General features: G+C 52.2%; 1 protein-coding gene across 6 annotated transcripts in view; it reads right to left on the reverse strand.

Moving 5' to 3' along the window:
* LOC116958203 (uncharacterized) overlaps window positions 1-14051 on the reverse strand; it is a 241818-nt gene that overhangs the window by 2320 nt on the left and 225447 nt on the right. For all 6 annotated transcript variants that reach the window (XM_076056030.1, XM_076056029.1, XM_076056028.1 and 3 more), the window contains 3 exons: window positions 12926-13038; window positions 7292-7360; window positions 1085-1399 (listed from right to left, as the gene is read on the reverse strand). In XM_076056030.1, the coding sequence (XP_075912145.1) occupies window positions 1085-1399; window positions 7292-7360; window positions 12926-13038 (497 nt within the window). The remainder of the gene's footprint in view (window positions 1-1084; window positions 1400-7291; window positions 7361-12925; window positions 13039-14051) is intronic.

The raw sequence follows: 14051 nt of genomic DNA on the forward strand, positions 1-14051 counted from the left end.
CGCGCGCGGACACACGCACGGACACAGACGCACACAGACAGACAGACACACAGACACACACACGGACACACACACACACGTACAGACACACACAGACACACACACACGTACACAGACACACACATGTACGCACACGGACACACACACACACACGTACACACACACACACACGGACACACACACGTACACACACACAGACAAACACGTACACACACGGACACAGACACACACGTACACACACACAGACACACGCACACACAGACACACGTACACACACACAGACACACATACACGCACACACGGACACAGACACACACACACACATAGACACACACACACGGACACAGACACACACGTACACACACACAGACACGCACGGTGATCGTGACGTCACTCGAGCGGGCAGCAGCAGCTCCACGCACGGAGACGAAGAGGCGGCGGCGGCGATTGGCACAGCAAACGACACGCGGTGAGACACGTGGGGTGACACGTGGGGTGACACGTGGGGTGACACGTGGGGTGACACGCGGTGAGACACGTGGGGTGACACGTGGGGTGACACGTGGGGTGACACGCGGTGAGACACGTGGGGTGACGCGGGGTGACACGTGGGGTGACACGCGGTGAGACACGTGGTGGGACACGTGGTGAGACACGTGGGTGACACGTGGGGTGACACGCGGTGAGACACGGTGAGACACGGTGAGACACGTGGGGTGACACGCGGTGAGACACGTGGGGTGACACGTGGGTAACACGCGGTGGGACACGCGGGGTGAGACACGTGGGTGAGACACGTGGGTGGGACAAGCGGTAAGACACGTGGGTGTGACACGCGGGGTGAGACACGTGGTGGGTCACGTGGGTGGGACACGTGGGTGGGTCACGTGGGGTGACACGTGTGTGGGTCACGTGGGTGAGACACGTGGGTGGGTCACGTGGGGTGACACGTGTGTGGGTCACGTGGGTGAGACACGTGGGTGGGTCACGTGGGGTGACACGTGTGTGGGTCACGTGGGTGAGACACGTGGGTGGGACACGTGGGGTGGGACACGTGGTGGGTCACGTGGGTGGGACACCGTACCGAGCACCCATCGTGCAGCGCCTGTACGTAGCGCGCGTTGCTCTCGCGCGAGATCTCCTCCTCGTTGGCGGCGAGGAAGCGCAGCGCCTGGGCGGTGCCGGGGGCGGTGCCGGGGGCGGTGCCGGGGGCGGTGCCGGGGGGGGCGGCGGCGGCCGGGGCGCCCCCCCCGACGCTGCCGAGGCCGCGCGGTGCCCCCCACGCCACGGAGCGCTGGCACAGGTAGGTGAAGTTCTGGCGCGCCGTGGCGCTCAGCAGGCGCAGGAAAGTCATCTGCACCGAGGGCAGCGAACCGCCCTCCGCGTCCACGTAGGCCAGCTGTGTAGCACACGCACACACGTACACACGCACACGCACACACACACACACACGCACACACGTACACACACACACGCACACACGCACACACACACGCACACACGCACACACACACGCACACACAGACGCACACATGCACGCGTGCACACACACACAGACACGCACACACACACGCGCGCACACACACACGCACACACACGCGCGCACGCAGACACAAAAGATCAAAGATCCCCCGTATAGCCTGTAACAGACTGTAGGGGCAAGTGCTGTTAGCGAGCACCTATGAAGGCCGGAACGGTACACGAGGGGGTGGGTGGGTGGCCAGCACCACGCCCGACCGCCTTTGTCTCCCTAGTCGCGATGTTTACACACCGCACCAGGTACTAATTTTATGCCGAGTCGACCTAGGGGAGGCCCGGGTCCGGTTAAGGCAATCGTCACTGGTGTTGGCCGTGAGCGGGAATCGAACCCGGGTCGCCAGGTTCATAGCGCAGCGTAGCGCTAACCGCTACACTACCGCTCACGCACACACACGCACACACACACGCACAAAGACAAGGGTCTCCCGTGTAGCCTTTGCAGACTGTAGGGGCAAGTGCTCTTAAGCGAGCAGCAGCACCTATGATTGCTACTGGCACAGCGGCACACGAGGGGGTGGGGTTGCCAGCACCACGCCCGGCCGCCTTTGTCTCCCCAGCGGCGATGTTTGCTACACACCGCTACACCAGGTACTCGTGTGAGGCCGAGTCGACCTAGGGGAGGCCCAGGACCGGCCCAGAGAATCGTCACCGGCGGTGTTGAACGTATAGCCTTCACAGACTGTTGCACACACGCACAGTGAATGATGTCCCCAGCGCCTATTACATGTGTGGGCGTGTGTGTAGTAGTAGGCATGTCTGTGTGTGTGTGTGAGCATGCGCGTGCATGTGTGTGAGGCTTGTCTGTGTGTGTGTGAGCGTGCATGTGTGTGAGGCGTGTCTGTGTGTGTGTGAGCGTGCGCGTGTGTGAGGCGTGTCTGTGTGTGTGTGTGAGCGTGCATGTGTGTGAGGCGTGTGTGTGTGTGTGTGAAGTAAGTCCCAGGCTACTCTGGGATCGCCTCCCCATCAACGAGAGGCGATGAGTAGTGGTGGTGGTTTCTTACTCCCACACCGAAGACAACATCAGTGGCAGAATGGAGACAAGGCCGATGAGTCGGATGCCTTCTATGACCTCCTGTCACAGGTGCTGGCTAAAGTGGCCCCTCGGGATACAGTCATCTTGTTGGGTGACTTCAATGCCCGAGTGGGTCATGATGCTGGCCCCTGGTCTGGAGTGATTGGAAGGCATGGGCCAGATTAGCTCAATAACTATGGTATGAGTGCAAGACTTCTGTGCAGCCCATGGGCTTGTAATTACCAACACGCTGTTCCGGCATCGGCGCATCCACACAACATCATGGATGCACGCCGGGTCCAAGCAAGAACATCTGCTGGACTATATAGTGACGGACCAGCAGATGCGAGCCCATGTCCTTGACACCAGGATCTACCGTGGAGCTGATCTGCCCTCTGACCATCGACTTGTCATCTGTGAGATTTGCCTGCCATTCTTTCACTCCGGTGGTGGGTGTACACCCAGGAGCCCATTCAAACCCACAATGGCCTGGTCTCAGCTAGTTGATGAAAGTTGCAAGCAGGAATGTCAACATCGCTTTCAGCTGGGGTTGGCATCGTCCCCCACTCCTTCTGATGATCAAGGGAAATGGGTGAAGTTCAGGACTGTGACTCATGCAGCTGCAATGGCTGCATTGACTACGCAGTCCAGACCCCTCCAGAGACCCTGGCTGACGGAGGAGGTGTTTCGGCTGGCTGAGAGAAAACAACAGGCCCACTCCCCCAGTCTTCAGCATCCCACGTCTGAGAATGAGGAGGCTTACCGCAGCCTTCGCTCGGAGGTTCGGAGAGCCGTGAGGCGCTGCAAGAGATGGAGTCTGCCTCAATCGCCCACAATCACCAATCACTCTTTAACTCCATCAAAAAAAGTTAACTTGCAGCATCTCACCCATCGGCATCCTTAAGGGAAGGAGCGGTGATCCAATCAGACACCGCCAGCAACGGGAGTGCAAGTTTGCAGAGAGTTTCTGTGAGGTCTTGGTGGGAGGGGGAATTCCTTCGGTACGTCTGCAGAGCGTTTCTGTGAGGTCTTGGTGGGAGGGGGAATTCCTTCGGTACGTCTGCAGAGCGTTTCTGCGAGATTTTGGTGGGAGGGGGAATTCCTTCGGTACGTCTGCAGAACGTTTCTGTGAGGTCTTGGTGGGAGAGGGAATTCCTTCGGTACGTCTGCAGAGCGTTTCTGCGAGATTTTGGTGGGAGGGGGAATTCCTTCGGTACGTCTGCAGAACGTTTCTGTGAGGTCTTGGTGGGAGGGGGAATTCCTTCGGTACGTCTGCAGAGAGTTTCTGCGAGATCTTGGTGGGAGGGGGAATTCCTTCGGTACGTCTGCAGAACGTTTCTGTGAGGTCTTGGTGGGAGGGGGAATTCCTTCGGTACGTCTGCAGAGCGTTTCTGCGAGATTTTGGTGGGAGGGGGAATTCCTTCGGTACGTCTGCAGAACGTTTCTGTGAGGTCTTGGTGGGAGAGGGAATTCCTTCGGTACGTCTGCAGAGCGTTTCTGCGAGATTTTGGTGGGAGGGGGAATTCCTTCGGTACGTCTGCAGAACGTTTCTGTGAGGTCTTGGTGGGAGGGGGAATTCCTTCGGTACGTCTGCAGAGAGTTTCTGCGAGGTCTTGGTGGGAGGGGGAATTCCTTCGGTACGTCTGCAGAGAGTTTCTGCGAGATCTTGGTGGGAGGGGGAATTCCTTCGGTACGTCTGCAGAACGTTTCTGTGAGGTCTTGGTGGGAGGGGGAATTCCTTCGGTACGTCTGCAGAGAGTTTCTGCGAGATTTTGGTGGGAGGGGAATTCCTTTGGTACGTCTGCAGAGCGTTTCTGCGAGGTCTTGGTGGGAGGTGAATTCCTTCGGTACGTCTGCAGAGAGTTTCTGCGAGGTCTTGGTGGGAGGGGAATTCCTTCGGTACGTCTGCAGAGCGTTTCTGCGAGATCTTGGTGGGAGGGGAATTCCTTCGGTACGTTTGCAGAACGTTTCTGCGAGGTGTTGGTGGGAGGGGAATTCCTGCGGTACGTCTGCAGAGAGTTTCTGCGAGGTCTTGGTGGGAGGGGGAATTCCTTCGGTACGTCTGCAGAGCGTGTCTGCGAGGTCTTGGTGGGAGGGGAATTCCTTCGGTACGTCTGCAGAGCGTTTCTGCGAGATCTTGGTGGGAGGGGGAATTCCTTCGGTACCAGACAACATCATGGGACAAGGTGGGCACGTCCCCGCTAGGGCTCCGTTGCCTCAAACATTGGCAGAAGTATTCATAACAAAGGTTTTTGGGTGAGATCGCATTATTTATAAATGTGTCGTAACCCTCCACCACCCGACACGGCCAAACAGTAAAAAAATGTGTCACGTTCACAAAGGACAAATAGTTCACTATTTTAGCCCACCGGTGTGTTGATAACACACATTACAACTAATCACTAATCTACAACTCATTACTAATCATAACCATTGACTGATTACCAATCGATTACATAATTACAATACCCCCCCCCGCCTCAAATCACTGCACCTGATATGAGTTAAATGATGACGTCACCCTGCTGCTCTATTTAAGACCGGGAGCAAGTGGAGAGTGCTTCACCATTCTGGCGAATTGCCCGATGATGCTGGATGTAATTACCAGCGAAACGTCGTACTCAAATTTTAAATGATGTTGAATCACTCTTCAACACACCGGTGGGCTAAAGTAGTGAACTATTTGTCCTTTGTAAACGTGACACATTTTTTACTGTTTGGCCGTGTCGGGTGGTGGAGGGTTACGACACATTTATAAATAACGCGATCCAACCCAAAAACCTTCATTATGAATAATGTTGGTCGCGAAAGACTACGTGTTAAATTGGCAGAAGTAGCCACCCCTTCCGAGTGGTCGACTGAGGTGCCATCTGTTGAGGAAGTACTGAAGGCCATCCGGAGTCTGAGACCAGGAAAGGCAGCGGGCAGAGATGATCTCCAAAGCGAAATGCTGAGGGAGGGTGGCGTTTGTGCACAGACTGCCCTATATGACATCATAACAACGGTCTGGACCACTGGACAGGTTCCGCAGGATTGGAAGGATGCCCTGGTGGTCCCCCTCTTTAAGAAGGGGGACCGCACAGACTGTAACAACTACAGGGGCATCTCGCTCCTCAGTGTGCCGGGAAAGGTCCTGGCATAGATTATTCAGCATCGCCTTGCCAGGCACGCTGAGGAGAGGCTTGCGGAGCTCCAATGCGGTTTCAGGAAAGGGCGGTCCTGCACAGATGCCATATTTTCTGTCCGTCTGCTACAGCAGAGGTGTAGTGAATTCCAATAAGACCTACATCTCTGCTTTATTGACGTGGTCAAGGCCTATGATACCATCAGTAGGCCTGGGCTCTGGGTTGTTCACGATCATTAAAGACCTTCATGATGGTGAGCGGGCCCAGGTAAAACTACGTGACCGGGAGTCCGAGCCATTCCCTGTACACCTTCGGGTGCGACAGGGATGTCCTCTGGCTCCCACATTATTTTACATCTATTTTGACCACGTAGTTCGTGAAGCCTTTAATAGCTGTACCGGGGGAATATCCATATGGTACAGATATAATGGGAGGCTGATCGATGCCCGGGTGCGGTCAAGGGATGGCTCCCTATTGCTCAACCACATTATGTATGCCGATGATTTGGTAATAGCTGCTCATTCAGAGGAGGAGTTGGATACGCTGCTGCTGAGACTGGAGCGTGCCACTAAGAGGTGGGGCATTACCATCAGCCCCACCAAAACTAAGCACCCGCCTGGGTATTTTGTACCATCGGACACTCCACCCCCACAACTCGCAATCGGTGATGGGGCAGTTGTGGAGAGAGTGGAGAGTTTCCCATACCTGGGCAGTGTGCTTATGACCGGCTCCAGTTTAACAGCAGAGGTCTCACTCCGAATCAGTCGAGCGGCAATATCTTTTCATCGGTTACGTAACGCTGTGTGGAAGCTACCTGGTCTGTCGCTCCGCACTAAGCTTCAGGTCTTCTCGGCCACGGTCATTCCCTCCCTTCTCTACGCTTGCGAAACGTGGACGCCCCTAATGGAACATCTTCGACGGTTAGAAACATTTAGGCTGGCCTGCCTACGATCCATCCTAGGTTTAACCGGACTGGATTGTGTGAGGAGCTCACAAATCCTTGAAAGATCTGGGCAAGGTCCCATCGGTGAGCTCCTCCGGCGGGCAAGGCTGCGATGGCTGGGTCATGTAGCCCACATGCCCAGCCACCGCATGCCGAAACAGCTTTTGTTCGGCCGGATCGAGGGGGCTAAACGGGCACGGCATGGGCTAGAGAAGAGATGGAGTGATGTGGTACAGGAGGACGTGGAGCTGAGTGGACTTGCCGATGACTGGTACCAGCGGTGTCAAGATCGGCCTCTGTGGAGGAGGCTCGTGAAGGACGCTACTGGGCAGTTGGAGGTAGTCGCCCTCCAACAACAACGGAGGGCGGAGGAGCGACGCTCACAACAACGAGCGGAGCGCCGGGTGGCTAGGGCACAGGAGGTTGGCACAGTAGGGGGCACAGGTGGTGCATCAGCCAGTCATCTCAGTCATCTCAGTCAGTCGACCTGTGGCACCTGGGTCTGCCCCGTGACCTCCTGCCAGCGGGCGTTCGACACTTCACGTGGCCTCAAGGTGCACATGGCCTGGCACAAGCGTTGTGGTGACGTCACCGCCACTTAGTGGCGAATGGAGGTTGTTGTGTGTGCCTGTGTGTGAGTGTGTATATGTGCCTGTGTGAGTGTGCGCGTACCATCCTGCCGGTGCCGAATTCACTATACCACGTCCCTGGTTTCTCGTGCAGCCATTGGCCCATCTTGGCCTGGAAAAGAGGGCACAGGACACAGGGGTATTTACACTTCACAACACAGGGGTATTGACACTTCACAACACAGGGGTATTGACACTTCACAACACAGGGGTATTGACACTTCACAACACAGGGGTATTGACACTTCACAACACAGGGGTATTAACACTTCACAACACATGACACAGGGGTATTGACACTTCACAACACAGGGGTATTGACACTTCACAGCACAGGGGTATTGACACCTCACAACACAGGGGTATTGACACTTCACAACACATGACACAGGGGTATTGACACTTCACAGTACAGGGTATTGACACTTCACAACAAAGGACACAGGGGTATTGACACTTCACAGTACAGGGGTATTGACACTTCACAACACAGGGGTATTGATACTTCTCAGCACAAGGGTATTGACACTTCACAACACAGGGGTAATGACACTTCACAACACAGGGGTATTGACACTTCACAACACAGGACACAGGGGTATTGACACTTCACAGCACAGGGGTAATGACACTTCACAACACAGGGGTATTGACACTTCACAGCACATGGGTATTGACACTTCACAGGACACAGGGGTATTGACACTTCACAACACAGGACACAGGGGTATTGACACTTCACAACACAGGGGTATTGACACTTCACATCACAGGGGTATTGACACTTCACAGGACACAGGGGTATTGACACTTCACAGCACAGGACACAGGGGTATTGACACTTCACATCACAGGACACAGGGGTATTGACACTTCACAGCACAGGACACAGGGGTATTGACACTTCACAACACAGGGGTATTGACACTTCACAACACAGGGGTATTGACACTTCACAACACAGGGGTATTGACACTTCACAGCACAGGGGTATTGACACTTCACAACACAGGGGTATTGACACTTCACAGCACAGGACACAGGGGTATTGACATTTCACAACACAGGGGTATTGACACTTCACAAAACAGGTGAATTGACACTTCACAGGACACAGGGGTATTGACACTTCACAGCACAGGACACAGGGGTATTGACACTTCACAACACAGGACACAGGGGTATTGACACTTCACAGCACAGGGTATTGACACTTCACAACACAGGTGAATTAACACTTCACAACACAGGACACAGGGGTATTGACACTTCACAACACAGGAGTATTGACACTTCACATCACAGGTGAATTAACACTTCACAACACAGGACACAGGGGTATTGACACTTCACATCACAGGGGTATTGACACTTCACAACACAGGACACAGGGGTATTGACACTTCACAACACAGGGGTATTGACACTTCACAACACAGGGGTATTGACACTTCACAACACAGGACACAGGGGTATTGACACTTCACAGCACAGGACACAGGGGTATTGACACTTCACAACACAGGGGTATTGACACTTCACAACACAGGACACAGGGGTATTGACACTTCACAGGACACAGGGGTATTGACACTTCACAACACAGGGGTATTGACACTTCACAGGACACAGGGGTATTGACACTTCACAACACAGGGGTATTGACACTTCACAACACAGGACACAGGGGTATTGACACTTCACAACACAGGGGTATTGACACTTCACAACACAGGGGTATTGACACTTCACAACACAGGGGTATTGACACTTCACAACACAGGACACAGGGGTATTGACACTTCACAACACAGGGGTATTGACACTTCACAACACAGGACACAGGGGTATTGACACTTCACAACACAGGGGTATTGACACTTCACAACACAGGGGTAATGACACTTCACAACACAGGGGTATTGACACTTCACAACACAGGGGTATTGACACTTCACAACACAGGGGTATTGACACTTCACAACACAGGACACAGGGGTATTGACACTTCACAACACAGGGGTATTGACACTTCACATCACAGGACACAGGGGTATTGACACTTCACAGCACAGGGGTATTGACACTTCACAACACAGGGGTATTGACACTTCACAACACACGGGTAATGACACTTCACAACACAGGGGTATTGACACTTCACAACACAGGGGTATTGACACTTCACAACACAGGACACAGGGGTATTGACACTTCACAACACAGGGGTATTGACACTTCACAGGACACAGGGGTATTGACACTTCACAACACAGGGGTATTGACACTTCACAACACAGGACACAGGGGTATTGACACTTCACAACACAGGGGTATTGACACTTCACAACACAGGGGTATTGACACTTCACAACACAGGGGTATTGACACTTCACAACACAGGACACAGGGGTATTGACACTTCACAACACAGGGGTATTGACACTTCACAACACAGGACACAGGGGTATTGACACTTCACAACACAGGGGTATTGACACTTCACAACACAGGGGTAATGACACTTCACAACACAGGGGTATTGACACTTCACAACACAGGGGTATTGACACTTCACAACACAGGGGTATTGACACTTCACAACACAGGACACAGGGGTATTGACACTTCACAACACAGGGGTATTGACACTTCACATCACAGGACACAGGGGTATTGACACTTCACAGCACAGGGGTATTGACACTTCACAACACAGGGGTATTGACACTTCACAACACACGGGTAATGACACTTCACAACACAGGGGTATTGACACTTCACAACACAGGGGTATTGACACTTCACAACACAGGACACAGGGGTATTGACACTTCACAACACAGGGGTATTGACACTTCACAACACAGGGGTATTGACACTTCACAGCACAGGACACAGGGGTATTGACACTTCACATCACAGGGGTATTGACACTTCACAGCACAGGGGTATTGACACTTCACAACACAGGACACAGGGGTATTGACACTTCACAGCACAGGGGTAATGACACTTCACAACACAGGACACAGGGGTATTGACACTTCACAACACAGGACACAGGGGTATTGACACTTCACAACACAGGGGTATTGATACTTCACAACTCAGGACACAGGGGTATTGACACTTCACAACACAGGGGTATTGACACTTCACAACACAGGACACAGGGGTATTGACACTTCACAACACAGGACACAGGGGTATTGACACTTCACAACTCAGGACACAGGGGTATTGACACTTCACAACACAGGGGTATTGACACTTCACAACACAGGACACAGGGGTATTGACACTTCACAACACACGGTATTGACACTTCACAACACAGGGGTATTGACACTTCACAACACAGGGGTAATGACACTTCACAACACAGGGGTATTGACACTTCACAGCACAGGGGTATTGACACTTCACAACACAGGACACAGGGGTATTGGCACTTCACAACACAGGGGTATTGACACTTCACAACACAGGGGTATTGACACTTCACAACACAGGGGTATTGACACTTCACAACACAGGGGTATTGACACTTCACAGCACAGGGGTATTGACACTTCACAACACAGGACACAGGGTAATGACACTTCACAACACAGGGTATTGACACTTCACAACACAGGGGTATTGACACTTCACAACACAGGGGTAATGACACTTCACAACACAGGGGTATTAACACTTCACAACACAGGACACAGGGGTATTGACAATTCACAACACAGGGGTATTGACACTTCACAAAACAGGGGTAATGACACTTCACAACACAGGGGTATTAACACTTCACAACACAGGACACAGGGGTATTGACACTTCACAACACAGGGGTATTGACACTTCACAACACAGGGGTAATGACACTTCACAACACAGGGGTATTAACACTTCACAACACAGGACACAGGGGTATTGACACTTCACAACACAGGGGTATTGACACTTCACAACACAGGGGTATTGACACTTCACAACACAGGGGTATTGACACTTCACAACACAGGGGTATTGACACTTCACAACACAGGGGTATTGACACTTCACAACACAGGGGTATTGACACTTCACAACACAGGGGTATTGACACTTCACAGCAGAGGGCACAGGGGTATTGACACTTCACATCACAGGGGTATTGACACTTCACAACACAGGGGTATTGACACTTCACAACACAGGACACAGGGGTATTGACACTTCACACACAGGGGTATTGACACTTCACAGCACAGGGGTATTGACACTTCACAACACAGGACACAGGGTAATGACACTTCACAACACAGGGTATTGACACTTCACAACACAGGGGTATTGACACTTCACAACACAGGGGTAATGACACTTCACAACACAGGGGTATTAACACTTCACAACACAGGACACAGGGGTATTGACAATTCACAACACAGGGGTATTGACACTTCACAACACAGGGGTAATGACACTTCACAACACAGGGGTATTAACACTTCACAACACAGGACACAGGGGTATTGACACTTCACAACACAGGGGTATTGACACTTCACAACACAGGGGTATTGACACTTCACAACACAGGGGTATTGACACTTCACAGCAGAGGGCACAGTGGCCGATTTAAGTGAACAAAACTATGAACTGTTTTTTTGTTCCACCAGATTAAAGCCCCACCGAGCTATATGTAGCTCTGTTTTTCAGAAGCCCGACGTAGCCATCGAAAATGATAGCCGCTCTACCACGTGGCTTATCATCTTTATATTCTATGGGTCTTTGGGTAAAGCCACATAGATTTAAAATAATAACAATAATAAATTAAACATTTTTTAAAAAAAATAATTAAAGCAACAAAAAAAAAAACGCGATAATACAAAAAAAAAGTCAAACAAATAAATAATTGAAAACAATGAAACCAAAAAACCCCACGACCTTTCGATTCCAAGGCAAGCGGCCTTCATCAGGCGGAGAGGGAACGAGGGGAGCAGTAAAAGGTCTACGTGAAACCACCGCTCCAGATTGACAAACTCCAATTGTTCATCTTCTTTGGTTCTTTCGGTAAAGTCACCACCACCACCACCACCACGTAGAATGAGAATCAAATAACAAATTGATAAAATAAAATAACACGATAATAATAATAATATTCTCACGACGTTTCGGCCACAACACAAGCGGCCTTCATCAGGTGAAGGGACGAGACTGTCTGGTGGGACAGCGCTGTCCTACCAGACAGTCTTGTCCCTTGTGTTGTGGCCGAGACGTCGCGATTTAATTGATTTTTCTACCCACGTGATGACTTTACCGAAAGCAATAATAAAATTGACAAAACAAAATAACACAATAATAATAATATTCTCACAGTGAGAATTTCATTGTGTTATTTCATTTGATCAATTTATTCTCACTGTGAGAATGTTATTGCGTTATTTTACTTGATCAATGTATTATTTTACATCTCATTCTACGTGGTGGTGGTGGTGGTGACTTTACCGAAAGAACCAAAGAAGATGAATCCTCGCAGTCACGAAAGCTTCAATTCGAAATCCAATTTTTTTAGTTTCAATTCACGTGGCGGGGTGGGTGGGTGGGTGGGTGGGAGGGGGGGGGGCTCCTCACGTGGGGCCCCCCGCCCTCGCCAGCACCACCAGAGCGGTGAGCAGCGCTGGCCATGGCTCACCACGGAGGAGGTCTTCTCGGGGAACAGGCAGGTCTCCCCGCCCGCTGTGAAGTTGCAGAACGCCTTGAACGCGTCCCCAGCGCAGCCCTGGTTGGGGTCGATGAAGTACTCCCCTGTAGGGGGGGGGGGGGCGGGGGGCGGTGGGGCGGTGGGGGGGGGGGCACGAGGACAACTCTCATCGTCGTCATAGTCGTAGCAGTCGTCGTCACGGCGATCATCATCACCGCCGTCGTCGCCGTCGTAGTCGTCGTCAACATCGTCGTCACGGCGATCACCGACTCCATCATCGTCATCGTCGTCGTCATCGTCAACACCGTCATCGTCGTCATCGTCGTCACGGCGATCATCGACTCCGTCGTCGTCGTCATCATCGTCGTCGTCAACAACACCGTCATCATCGTCGTCATCATCGTCACGGCGATCATCGTCATCGTCGTCGTCATCGTCGTCGTCGTCGTCGTCGTCAACACCGTCATCGTCGTCATCGTCGTCACGGCGATCATCGACTCCATCATCGTCATCGTCGTCGTCAGCGTTATCGTAATCATCGTCATCATCATCATCATCGTCGTCATCATCATCGTCACCATCATAATCATCTTCATCGTCATCATCATCGTCATCATCATCATCATCGTCACCATCGTAATCATCTTCACCGTCATCATCTTCATCTTCATCATCATCATCGACGAGTTCGATTCCCGCTCACGGTCAACACCGCCAGTGACGATTATCTGAACCGGTCCTGGGCCTCCCCTAGGTCGACTCAGCCTCAAATGAGTACCTGGTGCGGTGTGTAGTAAACATCGCCACTGGGGGAGACAAAGGCGGTCGGGCGTGGTGCTGGCCACCCACCCCCTCGTGTGCCGTTACCGGCCTTCATAGGTGCTCGCTAACAGCACTTGCCCCTACAGTCTGTTACAGCCTATATGGGGGATCTTTGTCTTTGTACGTGTGTCTCTGTGTCTGTGTGTGTCCACGCGTGCGTGTCCGCGTGTTGTTGTTGTCTGCGTGCGTGTGTGTGTATGTGTGTGTGAGTGTGTAAGTGAGTGTGTGTGTGAGTGTGTGAGTGAGTGTGTAAGTGAGTGTGTGTGTGAGTGTATGTGTGAGTGTGTAAGTGAGT

Source organism: Petromyzon marinus, chromosome 74, assembly GCF_048934315.1.
Source record: "Petromyzon marinus isolate PM22_M1 ecotype Great Lakes invasive population chromosome 74, UKy_Petmar_22M1.pri1.0, whole genome shotgun sequence".
Lineage (NCBI taxonomy): Eukaryota > Metazoa > Chordata > Hyperoartia > Petromyzontiformes > Petromyzontidae > Petromyzon > Petromyzon marinus.